Source organism: Thermomyces lanuginosus (assembly GCF_041956635.1).
Source record: "Thermomyces lanuginosus strain ATCC 200065 unplaced genomic scaffold VTN49scaffold_29, whole genome shotgun sequence".
NCBI classification, from domain to species: Eukaryota; Fungi; Ascomycota; class Eurotiomycetes; order Eurotiales; family Trichocomaceae; genus Thermomyces; species Thermomyces lanuginosus.
Genome location: NW_027192363.1, coordinates 88,975 through 108,993, shown reverse-complemented (window position 1 = coordinate 108,993; position 20,019 = coordinate 88,975). Strand labels below are relative to the sequence as shown.

At 53.6% G+C, this 20,019-nt stretch overlaps 5 protein-coding genes across 5 annotated transcripts; 2 read left to right on the top strand and 3 right to left on the bottom strand.

The window, feature by feature from the left end:
* Window positions 1-185: 185 nt before the first annotated feature.
* On the bottom strand, window positions 186-1,076 carry VTN49DRAFT_3519 (uncharacterized protein; the record flags this gene model as incomplete). Its single annotated transcript, XM_069411364.1, has 3 exons — window positions 186-371; window positions 445-636; window positions 1,026-1,076. The coding sequence occupies 3 exons, from the start codon at window positions 1,074-1,076 to the stop codon at window positions 186-188; spliced, it is 429 nt and encodes a 142-aa protein (XP_069267990.1).
* An 84-nt stretch (window positions 1,077-1,160) lies between these two features.
* Window positions 1,161-2,414, top strand: VTN49DRAFT_3518 (uncharacterized protein; the record flags this gene model as incomplete). Its single annotated transcript, XM_069411363.1, has 6 exons — window positions 1,161-1,268; window positions 1,321-1,344; window positions 1,394-1,464; window positions 1,531-1,612; window positions 1,665-1,925; window positions 1,983-2,414. The coding sequence occupies 6 exons, from the start codon at window positions 1,161-1,163 to the stop codon at window positions 2,412-2,414; spliced, it is 978 nt and encodes a 325-aa protein (XP_069267989.1).
* A 153-nt stretch (window positions 2,415-2,567) lies between these two features.
* On the bottom strand, window positions 2,568-3,626 carry VTN49DRAFT_3517 (uncharacterized protein; the record flags this gene model as incomplete). Its single annotated transcript, XM_069411362.1, has 1 exon — window positions 2,568-3,626. The coding sequence occupies one exon, from the start codon at window positions 3,624-3,626 to the stop codon at window positions 2,568-2,570; it is 1,059 nt and encodes a 352-aa protein (XP_069267988.1).
* Window positions 3,627-3,857: 231 nt separating this feature from the next.
* On the top strand, window positions 3,858-5,138 carry VTN49DRAFT_3516 (uncharacterized protein; the record flags this gene model as incomplete). Its single annotated transcript, XM_069411361.1, has 1 exon — window positions 3,858-5,138. One exon carries the CDS (start codon window positions 3,858-3,860, stop codon window positions 5,136-5,138), a length of 1,281 nt encoding a protein of 426 aa, XP_069267987.1.
* Window positions 5,139-5,330: 192 nt separating this feature from the next.
* VTN49DRAFT_3515 (uncharacterized protein) lies at window positions 5,331-20,012 on the bottom strand (the record flags this gene model as incomplete). Its single annotated transcript, XM_069411360.1, has 1 exon — window positions 5,331-20,012. One exon carries the CDS (start codon window positions 20,010-20,012, stop codon window positions 5,331-5,333), a length of 14,682 nt encoding a protein of 4,893 aa, XP_069267986.1.
* Between the last annotated feature and the right edge of the window lie 7 nt (window positions 20,013-20,019).

Genomic DNA, 20,019 nt, shown 5'->3' with positions numbered 1-20,019 from the left:
GAGTCAACAGCAGAATTGGTACCTATAGGGGTACAATATTCCGAGCCTGAATGCCACATACAATCATGCAACTTTGTAAAAATACACGGATCCCCTTAACAACGGACCCAGCCCCTTCCCCAAAGTAAACCCGCTCTATCCATCCATCTTCAATTCAAGCGACGATTATGATCTAGACGACGCGTTTAAAACGCAGCGTTACCACCCAATTTCTTCTGCTCTTCTGTCACCCGGTTGAGATAGGCCTTGCTGGTGGCATTCCACATGGAAATGTACTTCTCCATGCACGCCGACAAACACGACGACTCGGCCGACGAAAGACGGTTGCCGGGCGTGGAGATGCAGCGGTCAAAGCAGTTCTCGTTCAGTTTCTACAGAAAAAGATGATCAGCATTTGCTTTTCTTCGGAGCGCCTGTTTCTTGTAAAAGGAATTCTTATCGTACAGCGACAAGTGCTCGCGCATTCGTCACGGCGGCCTCGGTCTGAACTTGCTTGAGCAGAGCATTCTTGATCTCGGCGGAGGATTGCTGCTCCGGCGTCTCGGATGAGGACGACGACGAGGAGGAACCGAAAAGGGCCATGGTGCGTTTATTATTTTTTGGCTTTTCCTCCTCTTGTTTGTTCTTCGAAATTCCCTGTCTTGCGCGGTATCAATTCCAGAGAGAAAACTGAATGTAATCAGCCGTTCCAGACCGTTGATGCTGAAGATCTCTGCTGCCTGTGGCTGGTGCAGTGCTGAGCCACATTTAGGTAGGCAGGCTTTGCGCTTTGCCAAATATGGTGTATGGAATTACGTCCCCAGCCGGGGTCCAAATCGCCGATCTATTAAGACACCTTGCACTTCGCGCTGCTTCGCTGCAGTTCTCACGACGTCTGTGCCATTCTCTTTCATTGCATACGGTGTGATGGCAGGGCATTGCTGTGCGTCCTGGTGACAAGCTCTGCGACTGTTTTTTTATTTCGACACCGCCATTGATTGTTTTCCTTTTCCGTGTTTAACCTATCCAGTCCGTCGCTTGATTACCTCTGACATAACAACGGCTGAATTGTACCGCGCAACGACGCTGGCCAGCATTCGCTAATTTTCTACTTATTTGATTGATTATTTTCTCTTCGCCGTCAGTCGTTTCGTGCTACGAATTCGAATATCAGGTTACCAATGTGGCTCCCGGTCAAAACACTTTGGGCTGCGGCCCTGTCTCTCTCGTTGTCCACGGTCTATGCTGCAGAGACGGCGCAGGACAATCCGAATATCCGGAGAGTGCCCGTAAGTTTGGAGCTTGAGATCCTGATATAGGCGACCAACTGACCTTCTTTAGCTGCGCACCCATACTCTTGAGTCGGTATGATTGCCCTTGATACTGCGCGGAGCGCCCTATTTGACCATATCAGCCATACCTTGACTCGGACATGCACAGCCGATGGTGGGATTTCGGTGGTGATACCGTGATTCGGACGGATAAGTAAGTGTTGATGTCATCCCAGTGCGAGTAGAGGAACATAGCATGGTTGACTGTGGACACCACCAGGTACATCCGGCTCACGTCCGACCAGCCGTCGCAACAGGGCTGGATCTTTTCCCGCGTTCCATTGACTGCCAGCCACTGGGAGGTGCGTGTGCGATGATTTCAGCGTGAAGGTCGGAAACCTAATTTCTGCCTAGGTGGAAGTCGAGTTTAAGATCCATGGCTCCAACCACCTCTACGGCGATGGTATGGCTATTTGGTTGACGAAGCAGCGCGGTATCCAAGGCCCCGTCTTCGGGTCCACAGATCGATTCGAGGGCCTTGGGATTTTCATTGATACCTACAAGAACAATCGCCCTGGGACATCGTTTCCGTACGTTATGGCCATGTTGGGAGACGGCCAGACGAGCTACGATCATGCACATGATGGACGTGCGACTGAACTTGCTGGATGCTCTGTATTGCCCCCACCATTACAAGCTGCACGTTCTAGAACTAACGTCTACCCACACTAGGCGCGAGGACTCCGCGGAGCATCGGTACCCACCAAGGCCCGCCTCACGTACTTCCAAGATAAATCCCTCTCGCTCGACCTGCAGTGGAAATCCGAAGGCACCTGGACCAACTGCTTCACCCTCACCGCGCCGGAAACCAACTTTGCCATCCCCCCGGTCTCCTACCTCGGCTTCTCCGCCGAGACCGGCGAGGTGCACGACTACCACGACATCATCTCTGTCAAAACGCACAACCTCTACGACACGGGCGGAAGCAACGCGCGCCGGCCGGCCGGCGCGCCTCCGACCGCTAAAGGCCGACCGATGCCGCAGAAGAAGAGCGGTGGTTGGGGCTGGTTCTTCTTCAAGATCATCCTGTTCGTCTTGGTGATTGTCGGCGGCTACTTCGGCTGGACAGTGTATCGGATGCAACGGAGGGGATCAAGGTTTTGATTTTGAGGAGGAGGAGGAGAAAAGTGTTTTCGAGGTGCATATCTCAACGAATGTTTTTCTATCCATTCAATGCATTGTTTCTCGTAGGATATTCGGTTCGTTCCTTCTAATGTTGAAATGAACAATGATGGGGTATCACTTTTAAAAACGAAATCATTGAACCTTGTTCTTCTCTTCATTCCACATGTGGTCCACGATCTGGAATACCTCGGTCACGCTGCGAATCAGGTCCTTGTCGTCTGCCAGGCCCAGCGCGCCGTAGCGATGTACCATTTTATCGGGATGCCAGCGGACACGCTCGGTTTTGAGAACTGACACGAGAGATGATGACTCCTCCTCATTGACCCCCGGTGCATGCTGCATAAATTCGCGCACGGCCTCTCGGGTGATATCCCGTCGTTTACCGGACTGAACCGGCCAGAATGCATGTTTCCGGAACGAGAGAGACTCCCCCTTCGCCTCTTTTTGGGTCACTGCCGCGTTCAAGGCTTCCCATGCCCGCTGATATTCATCCCATACTCGCGCCCACATCTTCTTGCGCCGCCGTTCCTCCCCTCGGCGGAGGCTCTCCTCAACCGCGCGCTCGAACGCCCTGCGTTCCCTTTCCGCCGCTTCTGCCGCGCGCTGTCGTTCCTGTTCTTTTTCCCTCTCTCGCCGCTGTTTCTCCCGGGCTTCCATCATGCCTTCGTGCGTGCGCTCCCACATCTTTGCGCGGACATATGCCGCGTATTCTTCGTCAGTCATCCGTTCCAATGGGCCGCGGCCATCCTCCTCGGATATTTCCTTGGCGTATGTGTGGATGGGCTGACCGTATACGGCCTCCCAGAACGCCGCGCCTTCGTCATCGGCGAGCGCATCGAAAAGAGATTCGCGAAAGGCGGCATTCGGGGAGAGAGGGGGTGGCATGTACGGATCGTTGTCAGGCTCCTTGGTCCCTTCATCTTCGTGTCGCGACTCCTTCCGGCGTTTTCTCCGTCGGTGGTGGTGTCGATGATGGTAATGTTCATCTCCATCTCGATGTCGATGTCTATGTCGATGGTGACGGTCATCTGGATCCTCGCTCCGTCGCGATCGACGGCGCTTGAATCGGAACCGCCCATGGCGGGATTTCGAGTATGCCTCGTCCCATTCTGAGTCCCGGCGGTCGTGGTCTGTCGCTGCGTGGTCGGATGTAGTGCTGCTGCTCCCTTGCGGGGCAGGGGTCGATTCCATGATCACTGCATTGTGCTGCCCAGTAGTTTCTGGATTGAACCTGAAAAGAGAAGAGAAATGACTGGGAAAGTTGACAAGGGGCGATAAGATCTGGTCCGTGCGTAAGATCTACGCTAACAATATTGGGTTTAGTGCCTGATTTCAGTGGCAACCGCCAAGACCAGCATGCCCATCGACGTCAGTGAACACTGCCAACCAGCTCAGAGCAGACAACACCGAGATACTATCACCATGGCCCTCGTCTCGTATTCCGACTCGGAGGGCTCCGACGTGGAGGATCAGCAGGTCGAGATCGTGGAACGTGCGTCGACACCACCTCGAGAAGAGTTCAGTTTCGCACGTAAACCGACAAAATCTACTGCCACCAATGCTCCCAGCCTTGTCGACCGCGGAAACCCTCGCAAGATCCGTGTCGCATTGCCGGAGATCAAACAGGAGACCGAAGATGGCGAGGAGGAAGGTCCCGCGAGGAAGAAGCCGAAGATGAACGGCGGCGGGAGTTTATTCTCTGCTTTCAATTCGATGCTCCCGGCGCCGAAACGAACAGCGAATGCGCAACCGGTAGCGAGCTCGGGAAAGACTTTCAGTTTGAAGACAGGTGCAGCGCCGGGGTTTCAGCGTGATACGAATGGTCCGGAGGTCCGTGATGAGCAGCAAAGCACGGTCCCAAGCGAGAATTTGCGGCCTCCACTGAAGGCAGCCGATACAGTCCAGGGCGAGAAATTGCTCAATGAGGAAAATTACGAGAAGAAGGGTAACGCAATGATGTTCAAGCCACTATCTGTCGCACGGAATCCCCAGAAGAAAAAGAAATCTGCGGCGATGGTTGTGCCGAAAGCGCGAAGTGCCACCGATGGGACGGCGGAGAAATCGGCAGCATCGCAGTCGGCGCCGGCCGTCGAGACGAAAGATGCCCCTGCCCCTGCTCCCGCTCCTGCTCCAGCCAAGCAAAAAGTCAGTCTCTTTTCTTACTCCAGTGCAGATGCAGAGACATCATCACCTGCACTGGGGCCAGAGCCAGAGCCGTCGGCACGGCCATATCAGTCGCTGCTCTACAAGCGTGATGAAGATGAATCTGTCGATAACGATGCGCAACACGAGCAAGAGATCATCGAATCTGAGACGGCGGAGGCATTTTCATCAGCCCAGCCTGCTGTCTCCACAGCAGCTAGCTCATCTGCATCGCAACCCACCCTTGACGCCGTCGCCAGCGACCTGAACCTCTCTCGCTCGGAACGTCGGCAACTATTCGGCCGCAACGCTGATGCGGCCAACGCGCGCATCCTAACCTTTGAGACCGACGCCATGTACGAAGCAAACAAGGAGTTCATCGCGAATGCGGCGGAGGCAGAGGCGGCTCAGAAAGCTCGCCCCGTCCGCGCCATTGCACCAGGGAAGCACTCCCTGCGGCAGCTCGTCCAGGCGGCGACGTCGCAGAAGGAGGCGCTGGAGGAAAGTTTTGCAGCGGGGAAAAGGAACAAGAAGGAGGCTGGATCAAGATATGGGTGGTAGTTTCCATGCTTTTGTTATTGTATTGCAGTTGTTTTTGTATACCCTTCCGCATAACTGGGACGGATAAAAATGGATGGAAATGTCGTGAAACAGTATTTCATAAAAGTCAGGTAGTTACATGCTAGTCATTTGTACAAACACCTGTATTTCCAAACGCCAACCTAATGTATAACGAACAGAAAGCAAAGTACATCATGATGAATCAACAACCTCTGAAAACCACTGCTTCAAAGCCATAGCCAAAACAGACGGCAATTCCCTCACATCCCTTACAAGCAAGTAGTAAGAGAACGGAAAACCTTCAAGATAACTTTTCATCTTCAGCTTCAGCTCCCCTGTACCGTTCGCGTCCGGCTCGAAGCTAGCATGTTTGAGATCGAGGATAGAAGTGCCCTTGGCCGCGCCCGGATCGAGGATGATGAAGACCATCATGATGCGCTCTTCGGCTGCTTGGCGCACCAAGCGACGGATGGTGTCGTGATCCTCGCAGAGACCGTCAGAGATGATGAGTTCGAGCTGCCAGAGGTCTGACGAGGAGCCAGAGGAGGAGCCGGAGCGACGCGCGCGCGCCTCGCGGAACAAGGCAATCGAGTCCTCGACCAGCCGCCGCACATTCGTGCCAGTTTGCTGGTAGCTGAACTGCTGGAAGACCTGCGTGCCAGCCTCGGAGGAGAAGGGCTTGCCGAATTCGTGTGCCACCCGCACATGCTCCTCGTCGCCGAAGCTAACGATGCACAGATCGCCGACTTCTAGCATGCTGAGGCTGCGCGCTACTAGCGCAAGGGTCTCAAAAGCCAGGCGTCCACATCCGCTCTCTTGCATGGATTTGCTGTCGTCCACTGCAAGCATTACCTGGTAGTTCCGCTTCGAGGGGATCGTCCGCCGCATCCAGATCTTGTCTCGTTTGTATTGCGACGCGATGTATGGGATGATCCGCTTGATGTTGAGACGCTTGCCGGTTCGGAAGTCGCCGCGAAGCTTTGTTGCCAGAGTCGGGGCTAGGATCAGCCGGAGCTGTTCCGTCAGTGACAGCGAGAGGTCGTTCGTGGCTGCCTCGTAGCGTGTCCAAAGCTCGCGCGCCTCTTCCGCGGACGTCCGGGGTTCCAAGGACGAGGAGAGATGGATCGCAGCCAGATGCGAGTCGACTTGGTCCAACTGTTCCTCGCTTGTCGGCTCGACTCCGTCGTCGAGACGCGCCGCCTCGCTGATCTTACTGGTGCTTGCAGCGCCCTTGGCTCCCGTCTGTTGTTCGGCATCTCTGCCATCGATGTCCATTTGCGTTTCGTCCAGGCTTGGCTTGTCTTCGGGAGCTTCCTTGTCTTCAGTGACGTCCGGAAGGATTTGATCTTGATCTGCCGCCGGAGGCTCCGATTCAACTCCTTGCCGTTGATCAAAAGCTTTGGCCTGCTCTTCACTGGCCTGACCAAGCGCCTCCGTATCCGCCACGTCGTTCTCGTCCGCAAGATGCTCAAAGTCCGCGTCCGCCATGTCCGTGTCCGGCGGGAGCGCCTGCGAGTCCTCCTTGGTCGACGAGTTCAGGATCTCCCGCTGGCGACGGTGCCACTGCTCCAGCACGTCGCCTAGTTTCTTGAACGCTTGCGACTGAGGATCATCCTGCGTGTCGTCGCTGCGGCCACCCGACGTATCTTTGGCTCGCTCTCGTTGTCCTTCTTCTGCCGCTCCGCTGGGCTGCGTCTCGGCACCAGCCTCAGTCGAGCCGCCTTGCTGCTGGGCGTCGCCCGACTCGCCTTTTTCCTTGTTCTGATCTTGATCGGCGCCCATCCCGCCGGTGACAGCGTCGCTGGGGGCCACTTCCTCTGCGGCTGCGACGTCGTCTTCACGCTGCACGCCTTGCATTTCCTCTGGCTGCTCCGTTGTGTCTTCTTGCACGGCTTCTTCTCCTTCTTGCTCGACTTGCATCCCTTCCTCGTCTTCGCCGGTTTCCGGTTCGTCTTGACCATCTTCCTCCATTGTTGCATCGCCAGCTTCAGAAGCTGAACCTTCATCCATACCCTCCTCCTCCTTCCCATCTTCCGGCTCAGACTGAGGCTCCTCTTGCTTCTGCTCCGCCTCATCGAGAGGATCATCGATATCACTCATGTCATCGTCGATGTCCGACTCTTTGCCCTCTTTATCATCTCCATCCAGCTGGATATCCTCCGGAAGATCGAGCGTCTGCTCCTCCCTGGCATGGGGGTCCGTGACATCCATCTCCGGTTCCATACCAACCGCCTCGGCCTCGTCCTCGGGAGCCTCTTCTTCCTCGTCCCCTTCGTCACCAGCTTCATCGCCCTCTCGGCCTTTGTCCTCAGCGGCTGCAGCTTGATCATCGCCCTTTGTCTTGCCTTTTGCCTCTTGATTCTCCGTGTCTTTCTTCCCTTCATCATGCTCGCCTTCCCAAAGCTTCTCATCCACGGCGTTAGGGTCTAGGTCATCGACGCTGCCCACTTCCTCATCAAGGTCATTTTCGTCCCCTTCTTCCTCTTCTGAACCATCCTCGCCTTCTTCTTCTTCCTCATCACCTCTGTCCTTGTCATACTCGCCGACGAGGTCCTCCTGATCCATATTCACAGCATCTGCAGATTTTTCCATGTCTCCTTCTCCCCTTTCTTGATTCTCTTGCTGCGCCAATTCCGTCAAGTCCTCGTCATCCTCCACATCTTTGCTGATATCCTCGACGCCTTCGCCGTCGCCCAGGCCGGTTCCACTCTCCAGTTTGCCCTCTGCGCCCGCTTCCTCGGCAGACTCCTCGAGAGGGCTGCAGAATCCTTCGGAAGCGACTTGAACGAATGTCTTGGAGAGGATATAGGACATTTTGCAAACTTCGCGATGTAGAGATATGTACCGACGGAACAAATTTTCGGCGATGCTGATGTACTGATTGATGATTGGAAGTTGTCCGGCGAGAATTGCACAGGCCAGCGAGAGCCCAGGCTCGGATGGTCGGAGGTGGGCAAGTCTGTCGAGGACAGCGTTCAGGGAAGTTGAGATCTCTTTCAGGTGGAGCTGCTTGAACGCCTTTGCGAGCCCCGAGTCCGTCACAGCCAACCAATCTTTCTCCTCGATGGATGTCGGCATGGACGACAGCAAGGCCGGCATGCCCTGAAGGGCAACGAGGATCTTGTTCAAGATGGATAGGAACTCTCCATTCAGGGCCTCGACTGCTAGACTGTCCTCCGTGGCCGATGCGGACGCCGCTTTTGCAGGAACATGCGTCCAAGAGACGAGCTGCTCAAGCAAGAAATGGAGGTTGGCTCGCTCCTCCATCAGACGTTGCAGGTCAGACCTCAATTGACCCAAAATGTCCCGGGCCCGCTGCACTACTTCATCGGAGTTTCGCGATGTAATGCCGGCAGGCAACTCTGGCAAGTTTGCCATGTCCTTGTTAAGTTGTACCAACTGATCTTGCCAACCCCGCAGGTCATCAGCCGCGGTAGGGGTGGCAGAGAATCGGGAATGGATATCCAGCACCTCGATCGCCACGCCGAAAATTGGGATGAACTGCGACACGTGCCTTTTTATAGAGTTGACTTGCCCAATTTCCTGCAGGCCATGATCCTGGCGGACGCTCGAAGCATGGCTCCAAAGGGTCTTGATTCTGCGAGACGCCTGTTTCAAGCCTATGAGGTGTCTACGAACCGGGAATAATGTCTCTCTTTGCTTTCTCATCATCAACAAGAAGCCTTCCGCGGACCCGACACTCCTCGTCACTTCCGTCGGGTTCAACTCCTCATTGTATTCGCGAGACGCCTGCCTGACGCGAGGGAGCAAATCCAGGAATCGATGGAAGTAGGAATCAGCGCTCTGGATGTCGGGATTGTCACGAGTGTCGTCAGAGATAATGCTTGGCGTGGTTGCCAAAACTTGCGCGACGCTGCTCTGTTCTTCGAGCAGAAGCGTGCCAATGTTCCGTCGAATACCCATGACATGCAGCTGGCGGAGTGTCTCGGCATAGAACCGACGCTTCTGTGCCTTGAGATGTTGAACGTCGGCCTTGTTCTCCTCGGTCAGAGTCCCCGGCGTCTTGGCCTTTAGCTCTTTCATGGTTTCGATAACGTCCGTCGCGAAAGATTCGAGCTGAGCGGAACTATTGAACTCGGGAAGCGCCATGGTGAACACCCGATTCATGCTGGTTGAGGTGGCAAGTGGATCCTTGAACCGTTGCGCTTGCTCAGCCCAGATAGTCTTGTTCTTCTCGCAGACAGCCAGCGCAGCACTGAAATCGGCGGAAGGCATTGGGTCTTCTCCGCTTGCAACAGTTTCGTCATCATCTTGTTCCTCCGGCATTCCCCGTTGAAGGATGGGTTCCGTAGGCTGCGCAAGCAGTTCCCGATACTTCCGAACATACTTGAACAGCTTGTGATGTGACCGACGAGCACTCTCCCGGAGGGCTGTGATGTTGGTGTCTTTCCAACTAGCGAGTTGAATCTGTTCCTTGATGTCCTTCTCCAGAGACTGTCGACCCTCCGCAAGAGCCTTGGCGATAGCGGAAAGGAACGGTCGGTAGTGACGCAAGAAGTTGTCCACCGCAGAAACGAGATTTTCTAGGGCTGGGAACTGCTTCGTGTACAGGCCTAGCAGCGATCTGAACGACTCGAGAAGACGCAGCCGGGCACCATACTGGCCGAGAGTAGTTGACTTGAAGAAACCCTCTAGCGTTGCTAGCGTCTCCTTCGAATACTCGACCAGATCCCCACCAGACTCCATCATCTGGAAAGGAGCAGCGACAAGCACTTCGTAGGCCACGAACCACCAAGAACTGACATCGCGCTCGCAGTTCTCGAACTCAACGTCGAGAAGCTTGGCCCACGTAGACAGCTCCAGACGCCTCCAGCGAATGATCAGAGCAGTAATTTCGTCGAACTGTGCCGCGGCGGAGTACTCCCTACTGGCCACCAGCTGCCATTCATGCACATAGGCATGAAGCTTCTCCAGCTTCGTGATAAACTTGGCAACAGGCTCTGAATGCCGGAATTGCAAAATATCTTGACAGCAGATCAGAACATCGCGAATGGCAGCATGCTCCGGCCATGCCTTTTGCAGCTGAAGGAAGCGAGACTTCACGGAAAGGGTTAGAGAGACAAGACGCTTCGCCTCCGGGATATTCGGATCCGAGTAGAAACTGTAAGTTCTGGACGGCACCTCCTGAAATCGCTTCTTGTCATCGTTGAGGAGCAGGAGGACGCCTGGAAGCTGCATCTTAGGAAGAGCCTCGAAAGGCGTCAACTTGCCTAGCTGTGAGTTTCCAAGGACGCGTGTCAAGCCCACGACGTAATCTCTGTAGTCGATCTGCGCATTTTTTGACTCGAAAATAGCGGCATGGATTGCACACAATTTCGCGGACAACGCCTTGTGATCCAATCGCGGCTTTTCCTTCTTGCCATCACCCTCATCCTCTTCAAAAGTTGGGAACAAGGCTCGTAGCTCAGCGTCATTAACTTCCTCTTCATCCTCAAATGAGCCACGATAGCGATAGGTTCGACTTCGCTCAGCTTCCTCCTTCTGATCTTGTTGAAGCTGAACTTTCCAAATTTTGTAGATGAACTGAAGCATATCATTCAACGACTTAAGACCACCGGGCCCATTCAAGAAGGATGAATCGGCGTGGTGAGCTGCGACCAGGCGAGACAGCTTCTGAAGATGCACATCCAAGGGAAGCTTCGATCCAGAAACGTTAAAAGTTGAGTGGCCTGCCACAAAATCCTCATCAAAGTCCAAACGAGGAATGAGCTCGCTCATTCTCTTGACAGACTCCGCTCCTGGCCGTGCCTCGATCGACACCAGACATAGAGAAATTCCAAGGTCGAGCAGTTGCAAAAATCGCGAAACAAGGATAGTAATGTCGTCATACACTCGGAAGTGCTGACGAAGACGTCGGCAGATTTGCTTGATGTTGTCGCGAAGCAGACCACCGTACTCCCGGAATTCAGTAGGCCCGTATGTCTCTGGCTTGCGGTTGATGACTGAGTTGAGCAGACTGGAGAACTCGCTCTGGAGCTGCGCCAGCTGAGATTTCGCAGGACGAGTCACCGGGGCTGCCGGTGGCTCCGATCCAAGTTCCTGCAGTTCATTCTGGACCAAACGACGACGCAGGTTGTCAGCTCGACCAGTGAATTCGAGCTCGAATGCCATCAAGGCTTTATCTTTAGCATTGAGTTCCGCAACTTGCTCCGCATATCGTCGACGCTGGATCACTAGCTCCAGAGATGGATCATTTTGTCGGTCAGGCACGAACAGTCGTAGGAGAATCACGGCCAAATGGACGGCTGCACGGCCAAGGTCGTACTTCCCTCCTGTCTTAATCGTAGCTAACTCTTGCATGAACTTCGAGACGTCCTCGACGAACGCCGTAGAATAATCCGAAGTGCTGCTGCCGGTACGCAGGACAGGAGGTTCGGCATCTGCCATCTCACCACTGCCAAGTTGGCGAAGCCAGGAACTGCCCTCTCCAAAGCTATCTGGCTCTACGAGGTCCCAATGGACGTCGAGGAGTTCAGCGCACAAGTTCGCGAGGATCCTAGCGAGCAGGCCAGTCTGGTTAAGAGTGATCGCTTGGGTGCTAATTGCCACAGACTCGGCCAGGACCGCCTCCTCATGCTCCAAGAATTCCAATCGCCCAAGGGTCACGTCATCCACCTCTGCCATGCGTTGCAGCAGGCTAAGGCAGAACGCCCCGGTCCATGGCGCCGAAGCTCGCGAGGTAGCTTCTGCGCCACTGTAATACGCCAATTTCTGCAAGACTGCAGGAACTGACGAACGCAGGTTGGAATCAAGAGGCCGCGCGGGTCGTCCAGCAAGTAACGGCACCATCCCATTAAGGCCTGGACTTTTGACGACAGGACCGTCCTCCCAAATGTTGAGCAGATCATGATATTCACACAGAGCTTCGAAAACAGCCGAGAAGTGAGGAGGTTGCGAGGAGTTGTGCATATCAGTTGCAGAAGCCAACTCCCCAACTTGCTGGGTCAGGGACTGAACGAGAAGTCTCCCATCTGCACCATTCATCAAGATGTGGTCCTGCGCCTTGATCAAGGACTGCCGCAAATCGCCAAGCTGTGCCAGGGGCAACCTTGTCTGGAGAGCCACCGTAGAAAAAGTCGACGCAATATCTTCCAGGTCGATCAAGGACTGCAGTTGCTCGCTACTCGTGCAAGTGACAGGCCGCCACGAATTCCAGATCCTCTGCATGCTCAACCCCGTCGACAGTGCCCAATTGGATGAGAACCGAGAGAGAAATTGAGAGACATTTGAAAGCAAAGTTGTCACAGCGCTGCCATCACCAGCCGAGGAAAGCAGGGCTTCTCCGATGCGTAAATAGGTCCGGAATTCCGCGTCGTCCAATTCCGTGGACTGCGTGCACACAAAAACATCCCAACAGAATCTGAATATTGCTCGGAGAACTGACAAGGTCTTTGCAGAGACAACGCCTGCTGCATACGAGTCTCGGATAAAACACTGCAGCAGCGTAGAGCACTCCCGCAGGAACTGGCCTACCGGCTGTGTCGAGTCTTTCTTCAATGAGGAGATTCTAATTGAAGCCAGCGATCGCTCCAGCCTTGTCATCTGCGACGGCTTCAACATTTTCGACCTGCCGTCGGCTATGTCGAGCTTTTGTTGGAGACGGTGCAAGTCGAGTCTGAGTTCCTGGAGCAGGGAGATTGCTGCCACTTTATCAAAATTGACGGAATGTACGATCAGACCAGGCTCGTTGACAAGTGGATGAGCATGCTGGAGTTCTGGTTGGTCCGCCATCAGGCCCAGCTCAATATTCTCCTTCATAACTGTGAAGTATCTGTCAAGTAACCTGTCCCGCTCAGAGCCGTCGACCGTGCTGGGGATATTATGGCGAATCGAGCTCTGATGTGCGAAATCGCTGATGGCCAACTGATCGAACCGAACCTCCATACTCTTCTCGTCAAGGGCAGTTGAGGCGTCAGCCTGATTCGTGTTGAACACGTAACGCAATCGATATAGGGCCGATTGAGTGATGTAATATGGCCAAATGGCATCCTCTTGTGATTGTGTTCCCGACGGCAGAAAACAGATCTCAACAGACCGATTGCGCATGGCACGGGAGAGTTCCCCGTTGCGTGGGTCCATCGTCAGGAAGAGACGGAAATTGGGATGCGGCGTGATAACTCTTGCCGCGCCATCTTCAGTTTTTTGCTCGTTCAAGACGAGATATCCATTGGGCTCCATCAAGGAGTTGAGGCGATCGAGGACTGACGCATTGCATAGGTTTGCGTTGTCGAGGACCACCCAATATCCACGCTCGATCGCTTCGGTCAGCGCACCTTCAGTCCATTCGAAGCCGACTTTGTTCGCGTTTTGAGCCGCCTGCACCAAGACGTTGCAGCGGTGCGTGAGATCATCGAGGCTCAGATCAGGGAAAGTAGATTTGACGAAGGAGACACAAGAGAGGAGAGTCTCCAGGGAGACGTCGGGATCCCGGCACATTGTGTACGCTCTCATAAGGTCTGAAACTGGCGTCGACGTTCTTCCTTCGGACAATGCAGCAATGGCCGCCCGCAGTAAAATCGACTCCAGCTCCATTGCAACGGAGGCGACTTTCCTACGGCGATCAATCTGCTCAAACCCACCGATCAAGTCCATCGTATCGGTGTCGGCACTCAACGCCAGCTCAACTAGTTTGGCACCGTTGATGGCGGCGAGCTTCCGGAGTATAGTCGTCTTACCGCACCCAGAGGCACCAACTAGAATACTCGGCCATGCTCGTTCCACACAGAGCATCAGAGACTCCAGGATCGGCAGCTCCTCTGGCAGTATCCTAAGATTCGGCTCATTGAGATGCTGGAGGACAGAATCTCTGGGCATAAAACCATAACCCACTTGGAATTTGCTTGGCGAGAGATCATGGTAAAGGGACTTTGCAGGAGGTGACTCTCCAAAAGATCGTGCGAAGAGCTCAGCGATCAAGGCGCGGTCTTCTGGGGTACGGAATCGGTGGGAGATGATGTTCTCCAAGAAATGACCGCAGGGGACCTGAATTTGGCCACGATCAGAGAGCTGCAACCATCTCGTGATATCTCGCAAATTCATTTCCCATGGACCTCCAATGGCACCAATACGCCGATCTCGGACAATAGCAGTGTTCAGCTCCGACACAAAGTCAACAACTTTGCTTGTCTGGTCGACGGGACTTCCAGGGAATAGCTTAGCACAAATTTTTTTCAAATCCGCGTCGCTGAACGCATCTGCGTAGACGACCGTGAATCGGTTGACGAAAGAAGCCGGTAGACCTTTCCGTCCTCCACCCTGGTGGTGCGGATTCTGCGCCGCGAAAAGGACAAAATCGGGATGTCGCTTAAAAGTCTGGTCTAGCTCCGCCACGTAAACTTGCTGCCGGTGGTCGAGACAGGAGTTCAGCCCTTCCAGAACTGATTGCGAAGCCAGGTTCATTTCATCCAACAGAACCCACTCGCCGCGTTGCATCGCCTGCAAGAACGGTGCGTCCCTCCAGGCAAATTGGCCAACATCTCCGCCTTCCACCGGAACATCCGAGCCAAAGAGATCCGTGAGGTCAGTCTGCTCCGAGAGGTTGATCCGTGTAAGTGGCTTCCCTAATGCGCGAGCTAGTGAAGCAACCAACGTCGTTTTTCCAACTCCTGGACTGCCTTCGAGGAGAATCGGTTTCGATGACTGAAGGCCGCGGGCGATACGGACTGCATTGGCCAACGTTGTGGGCGCATCCATGACAAACTGAGGATCTGGAGTTGAGTTTTCGGACATGGGAAGTTTGAAGGGACCGACGCAGAGGTGGCCGTGCTCTATGGCGACCGTCGCATCCTGATAATAAATACTGGCAGCATCCAACTGCAGAAGCTCCGAGAGTTTCTCAAGACAGAGGGATCGGTTCTTCCCGAGCATGTCTGGAGGCATTGAGAGCATTGCAGCTGGATTCGCGCCCAGAGTATCAATATAGACCATTGCTGCACCATGAACTAGCGCAAAAGCAAGCTCCGTAGGTGGCCATTTGTTGACGAAATCAACCCATCCAAGAAGGTCACGGATCGACACTGACGTAGTGGAAGAATTGTGGATTGTCTGTTTGAACCACTTGGCAAACTCGAGCATTGGTTTGGCACTGTGTTTTGCGTGGTCAACGAGTTTTCCGGTCAGAATAGGCAGGATATCTTCATCCTCCGAGAGCTGAGGAACCCAAATCTCCGTCAATCGGTTCCTCAATGCGGCTGACAGCTCTCTCTTGCCGTAATCGCCTCCTGGATTCATAGTGGACATGAATTGGAACCCTTCCTCGGCGACAATCAGCGAGTCAATGGGTCCCTTCTCCGCCAGGAGGATGGACCGATGTGGCTCAAGAAGGCTGTTGAGCCTCTCTAGAACGGAATCGTCAGCAAGGGAGATCTCGTCGAGCAGAAAGTACTGGCCAGCCTTCATAGCGCTGATCAAACTGCCATCGGACCACTCAAACAAGGCCTGTGACCGGGCTAGGTTGGTCTTGATCCGCTTCAACAATGCAGCATCACCGTTAGAGAGTTGTTCAGGGCTTAGTTGAGAAAAGGCGTCTTTTAGTTGATTGAGGTCCTTCGCGGAGGAACCATCATTGTTGGGCGAGATAGAAGACAAAAGCAATCGGATGTCGTCAGCCAACTGCTGCTCGATCCGGGACCTGTTTCGTAGAGGCCTCTGAGAGCCAATGAGGTCGCCAGTTTCTAGATTAACATGGGCATTGACAGTGAACAGTTCCTTGCCATGACTTGCCGCAACAGCTTGGCAAACCTGTGTTTTCCCGCATCCCGTTTCGCCAACAAGGAGAACCGGCTCCTTGTTTTGGAGTGCCTGGGAAACGAGGATAAAGACACGTCTCATGGCTTTGGTCCACACGATATTCTTTGGCAAGTTATCAATATTGACGCGTCGCTCCAATTCTGTCTGGCTGTATATGGCATCTTCGTCAATCTGGACACGCATAACCTTCTCAATGATCTTCTTGACGGCTTCCCGCTCGCGAGCATTGCGAACCCTCTCCGCAAGAAGCATGAAACCATTAATCGCTAGCTGATATTGATCGTCCGCCTGACGAAGTGCCCATCTAAACAGATCTCGAAGCGTGGCAAAGCTGTTCTTCTGTTCGAAGAGGCGGGTGGACTGACGCAAAACGGAAAGCTCTTTGTAGACGGAGACGATCCTCCTGCAAAAGGACGGCGCAATTTGAGTTCGCTCAGTCAGAATGATCTCGAGCTCATTCTCTGGAATGTCATCGAAATGCAATTCAAGGAACCGGTTGCGAAAGGCACGGGATAAGACTTTCCGTCCTCCGTAGAGCCCAGCTGGATTCTGCGTGGCAAAGAGCATGAAATTTGCATGGGGGCGAACGACTTCCTGAGTTTCGGGCAAAAACAGTTCCCGGTTATCGTCAAGAAGTCGATTGAGAGCCTCCAACACATCCGATGGCGCCAGGTTGAGCTCGTCGAGAACGATCCAATATCCGTTCCTCAAAGCTTCGACCAGAACACCTTCCTGGTACCGCAAGGTTCCATCCTCTGTCGAGACATAGGAGCCAAGGTACTCCTGAAGGTCCGTGTGCTCGTGGTTATTTATACGGACACACTTATTTCCGGAGATTTTGGCTAAGTACTCCACCATGCTCGTCTTCCCGGCCGACGTAGGACCTTGGAGCAGGATGGGGAAACGCCGAGTAGAACTTGCCCTAAGAAGATTTTTCAAATTTTTCTCGATGAAAGGAGTAATGATATAGTGCGGTTGGGCTTCTGGAGTAAACGGTCCTTTCCGCATCCAGTAGTGCTTGAACTGCACATATTCATGGCCATCATTGGGAGGTTTAGGTTGTTGACTGAGGATGGCCTTCGGATTCCTGTTGCCGAAGAGATGCTTGTGAATCAAAGGTGTAACCAATTTTTCCGATTCCTGGCTGAGGAGGGTCAAAAAGCTCATGCAGAAACCTTCGTACGCGGATCTTCGGATGCCGTAGATTTGAACGTGATCCACAATGTAAACGAGAGTCCGAACCAAAGTGCGGATGCTGAAATGGGGCTTTTGACCAGCGCCATCGGTGAGCCTGTTCTCCATGGCCAGTTGCTTTGTGGCCACGTACAGGTGAGCGAGGTCAGAAGCAATATGCGGATCCGACTTGGCCAAGTCTCCGAGGTATGTTCGAATAAGGCCGAGAAGATCATCCATCTCACTATCCGGAGAGTAGACGTAGATCTCTGTGAACCGAGAACGCAGGCCAGGAGTCAAATCTCGCTTTCCAGCATCCGTGGCAGGGTTCATGGCACCGAATATGCGGAAATTGGGATGACCGTAGACTCGCTCAACGTCGCCAGCTTCCGACAAGAGTACGGATGGCGCACCGTCGTCACCATGATGGAGCAAACTGGCAATGCTTTCCAGAATATCAGGAGTCGCCAAATTGATCTCGTCCAGCAAGACCCATTCGCCGTTCCTCAAAGCACGGACAATTTTCCCTTGCACGAAAGCAAAGGCAAACTTCGAGTCAGATCTGGTCGCTTGCGCCTCGAATTCTTTCAGGCGAACTTCAAAGGACTCCCACTTCTCACGTAGACCAGCGTACTTTGACGAGTTGAGCTTTCTCTTCTTTGACGGTTGTTCCTCAGTATCTCCCTTGGTTCGAGCTGATTTCTCAAAGGCATTGTAGGCAGTTTCAACAGCATGGCGCCAATGGTTGATCAAGCGCGACCAGTCGCCCTTTGCAATGCACTTCGTTACTGATGGCAAAAATTTGTCATTTTTCTTATTTGCTGGGAAAGTTTGCTCGAAAAGTTCGCTGAAGTCATCCAAAAGAGGCACCGCCATCGACCGAAGATTAACTGGACGGAAGCCACCTAGCAAATCGGTACTTTCACTTTGCTGAGAAAGGTTCACAACAGTCAATTTCTGGTGCATCATATTGGCTAGCTGTTGGATAGCAGCTGTCTTTCCGATACCAGTTTCACCAACTAGCAAAACGGGCTCTGCAACCTGAACGCAGGCCGTGATCTGCTCCATGGTTTTCAGAGCCGCTCGCGTCGGGGCAAACCGGGAGGCGTTCTGCGAAAATCTTGCCTTGGCAGCTTTGGATACCTTCTCCTTGGTAACGGCTTCTCGTCCAATCACAAACCCAGCATCACCATCTTCGTACCGTGGGGTGCGCTCATGAAGGCAAAACCGCGCACGCTGGGGGGAAAGCTGTAGGACTTCAGCCACAATCGATGCCAACTGATCGAAAAGGCCCCTGTCCGGAAGATACCGAAGCAAAACATCAACAGAATCCAGAAACATCTCATCTTGGAAGCTCTCAGGAACTGCCTCGTTGCCGGTTTCCGCTCCGAGATGTTTCAGTCGCCTGTTGATTCGATTGCAGAGTTTGATCAGGTCTCGTAGACCTGGTGTTCGTCCTTGGGAACTTCTTACGGCAAGGTTGCTGTTACACGCTGTGCATATCCGATCAAAAAGCTCCATCAAAATCGAAGTCCTAGATGACAACAGCGGGTACTTCTGACTGATAATGGCGCGGATCTCATCTAGTGACATCGACGTGATGGAGATACGCTGCCATAATCTCATGCCAAGCAGGCCATGACTGGCGACAACCTCCTCCCCCTTGCTATTCAAAGAGGACTTCATCGTCGCGATAAGCCTGAAACCATCTGCACACTTGATGCGTTCCCTGCGCATCGGAATTATAAGTTCTCCCCTCTCGAGTATCGGAAGGATCAATCCAATGACCTCTGACGGCGCTCGGTCGAGATCTTCGATCAAAACCCAACGTCCTTCTCTGGCTGCTTTCGTCAACACACCCGGTTGCCAGGTGAAAGCGCCAGTCATGGATGATGTGGCATACATGCCGAGCAGACTTTTCGCATCTGTCTGCTCGTTGAGATGCAGGGTGACCATGGATGAGCCCTGACCCAAAGTATTTGAAACGTCGTTGACCAGCGACGTCTTCCCCGAATTTGGGAGGCCAACCAATAAAAGAGGTTTGCTACTCAGGAGGGCTTCGCCGATTTTGCGGAGGTTTCTTAGGACAGTAGGTGTCTTCACAAGAACAGAATCGCGCACTGGCATCTCTGCACTGAGTTTAGGCACAAGAACTCCACCAATATTAGCGGTGTTAGCTGCCAAATGCGGCTCGTACAATTGTACGGAATCCAGAGCTGTATGTTCCGTGAGCGAGCTTCTTTTCTTCCAGCAGTTCCTGTCTAGAGTCTGCCACCGTTGCTCCTCCCACAAACCAAGCAATCGGTAGTCAATTGTAATACCCTCCCACGGCCCATGCACGGGCTCTTCCCCTAGGTGTGTCCGTAGCATCCTCTCTGTTGCTTCGTCCGCCGCGTGCATATACATCGCAAGGCAACGGATTGCCAGGTATCGAACACATTTATCCGAATGTTGAAAGAGCGACTGAAGCTGCAATGGGGACGCGATGTCTGAGAAAGTTTCAAGATCAAAAGATAGAAGGCGGAAAAGCGCTAGCAGTACATCGCGCAACGTGTCTTTATTAAGTTCGAGAATTTTCAGTTCCTTCGAGCCAGCCAAAATTGACAAGGGCGCCGTCAATATTGTGCAGTAGCGGCGCGCAAACGAACGAAGGTACGGAGCAAAAGGTAGGATCCGGGCAAACGCCGCCATGACCCGAAACTGATAAACCTGAGGGTCGAATTCCAACCATCTCGCAGCGACGTCGACGAAGAGGGGCCGGTTCGCAAAAAAGGCCCATTCTGTACAACCGGGCTTGAGCGCAATATGTGCGAGGGTCTGAAGAAACTGGCCCCCCGAGACCGTACGGAGTTGTTCGAAGAGCTCTGGCGAGAGCTCGCGCAGAGCCTCGGAGCCCGATAGAGCTCCCTCCCAGACAGGACGACCCTCCATAGCTACT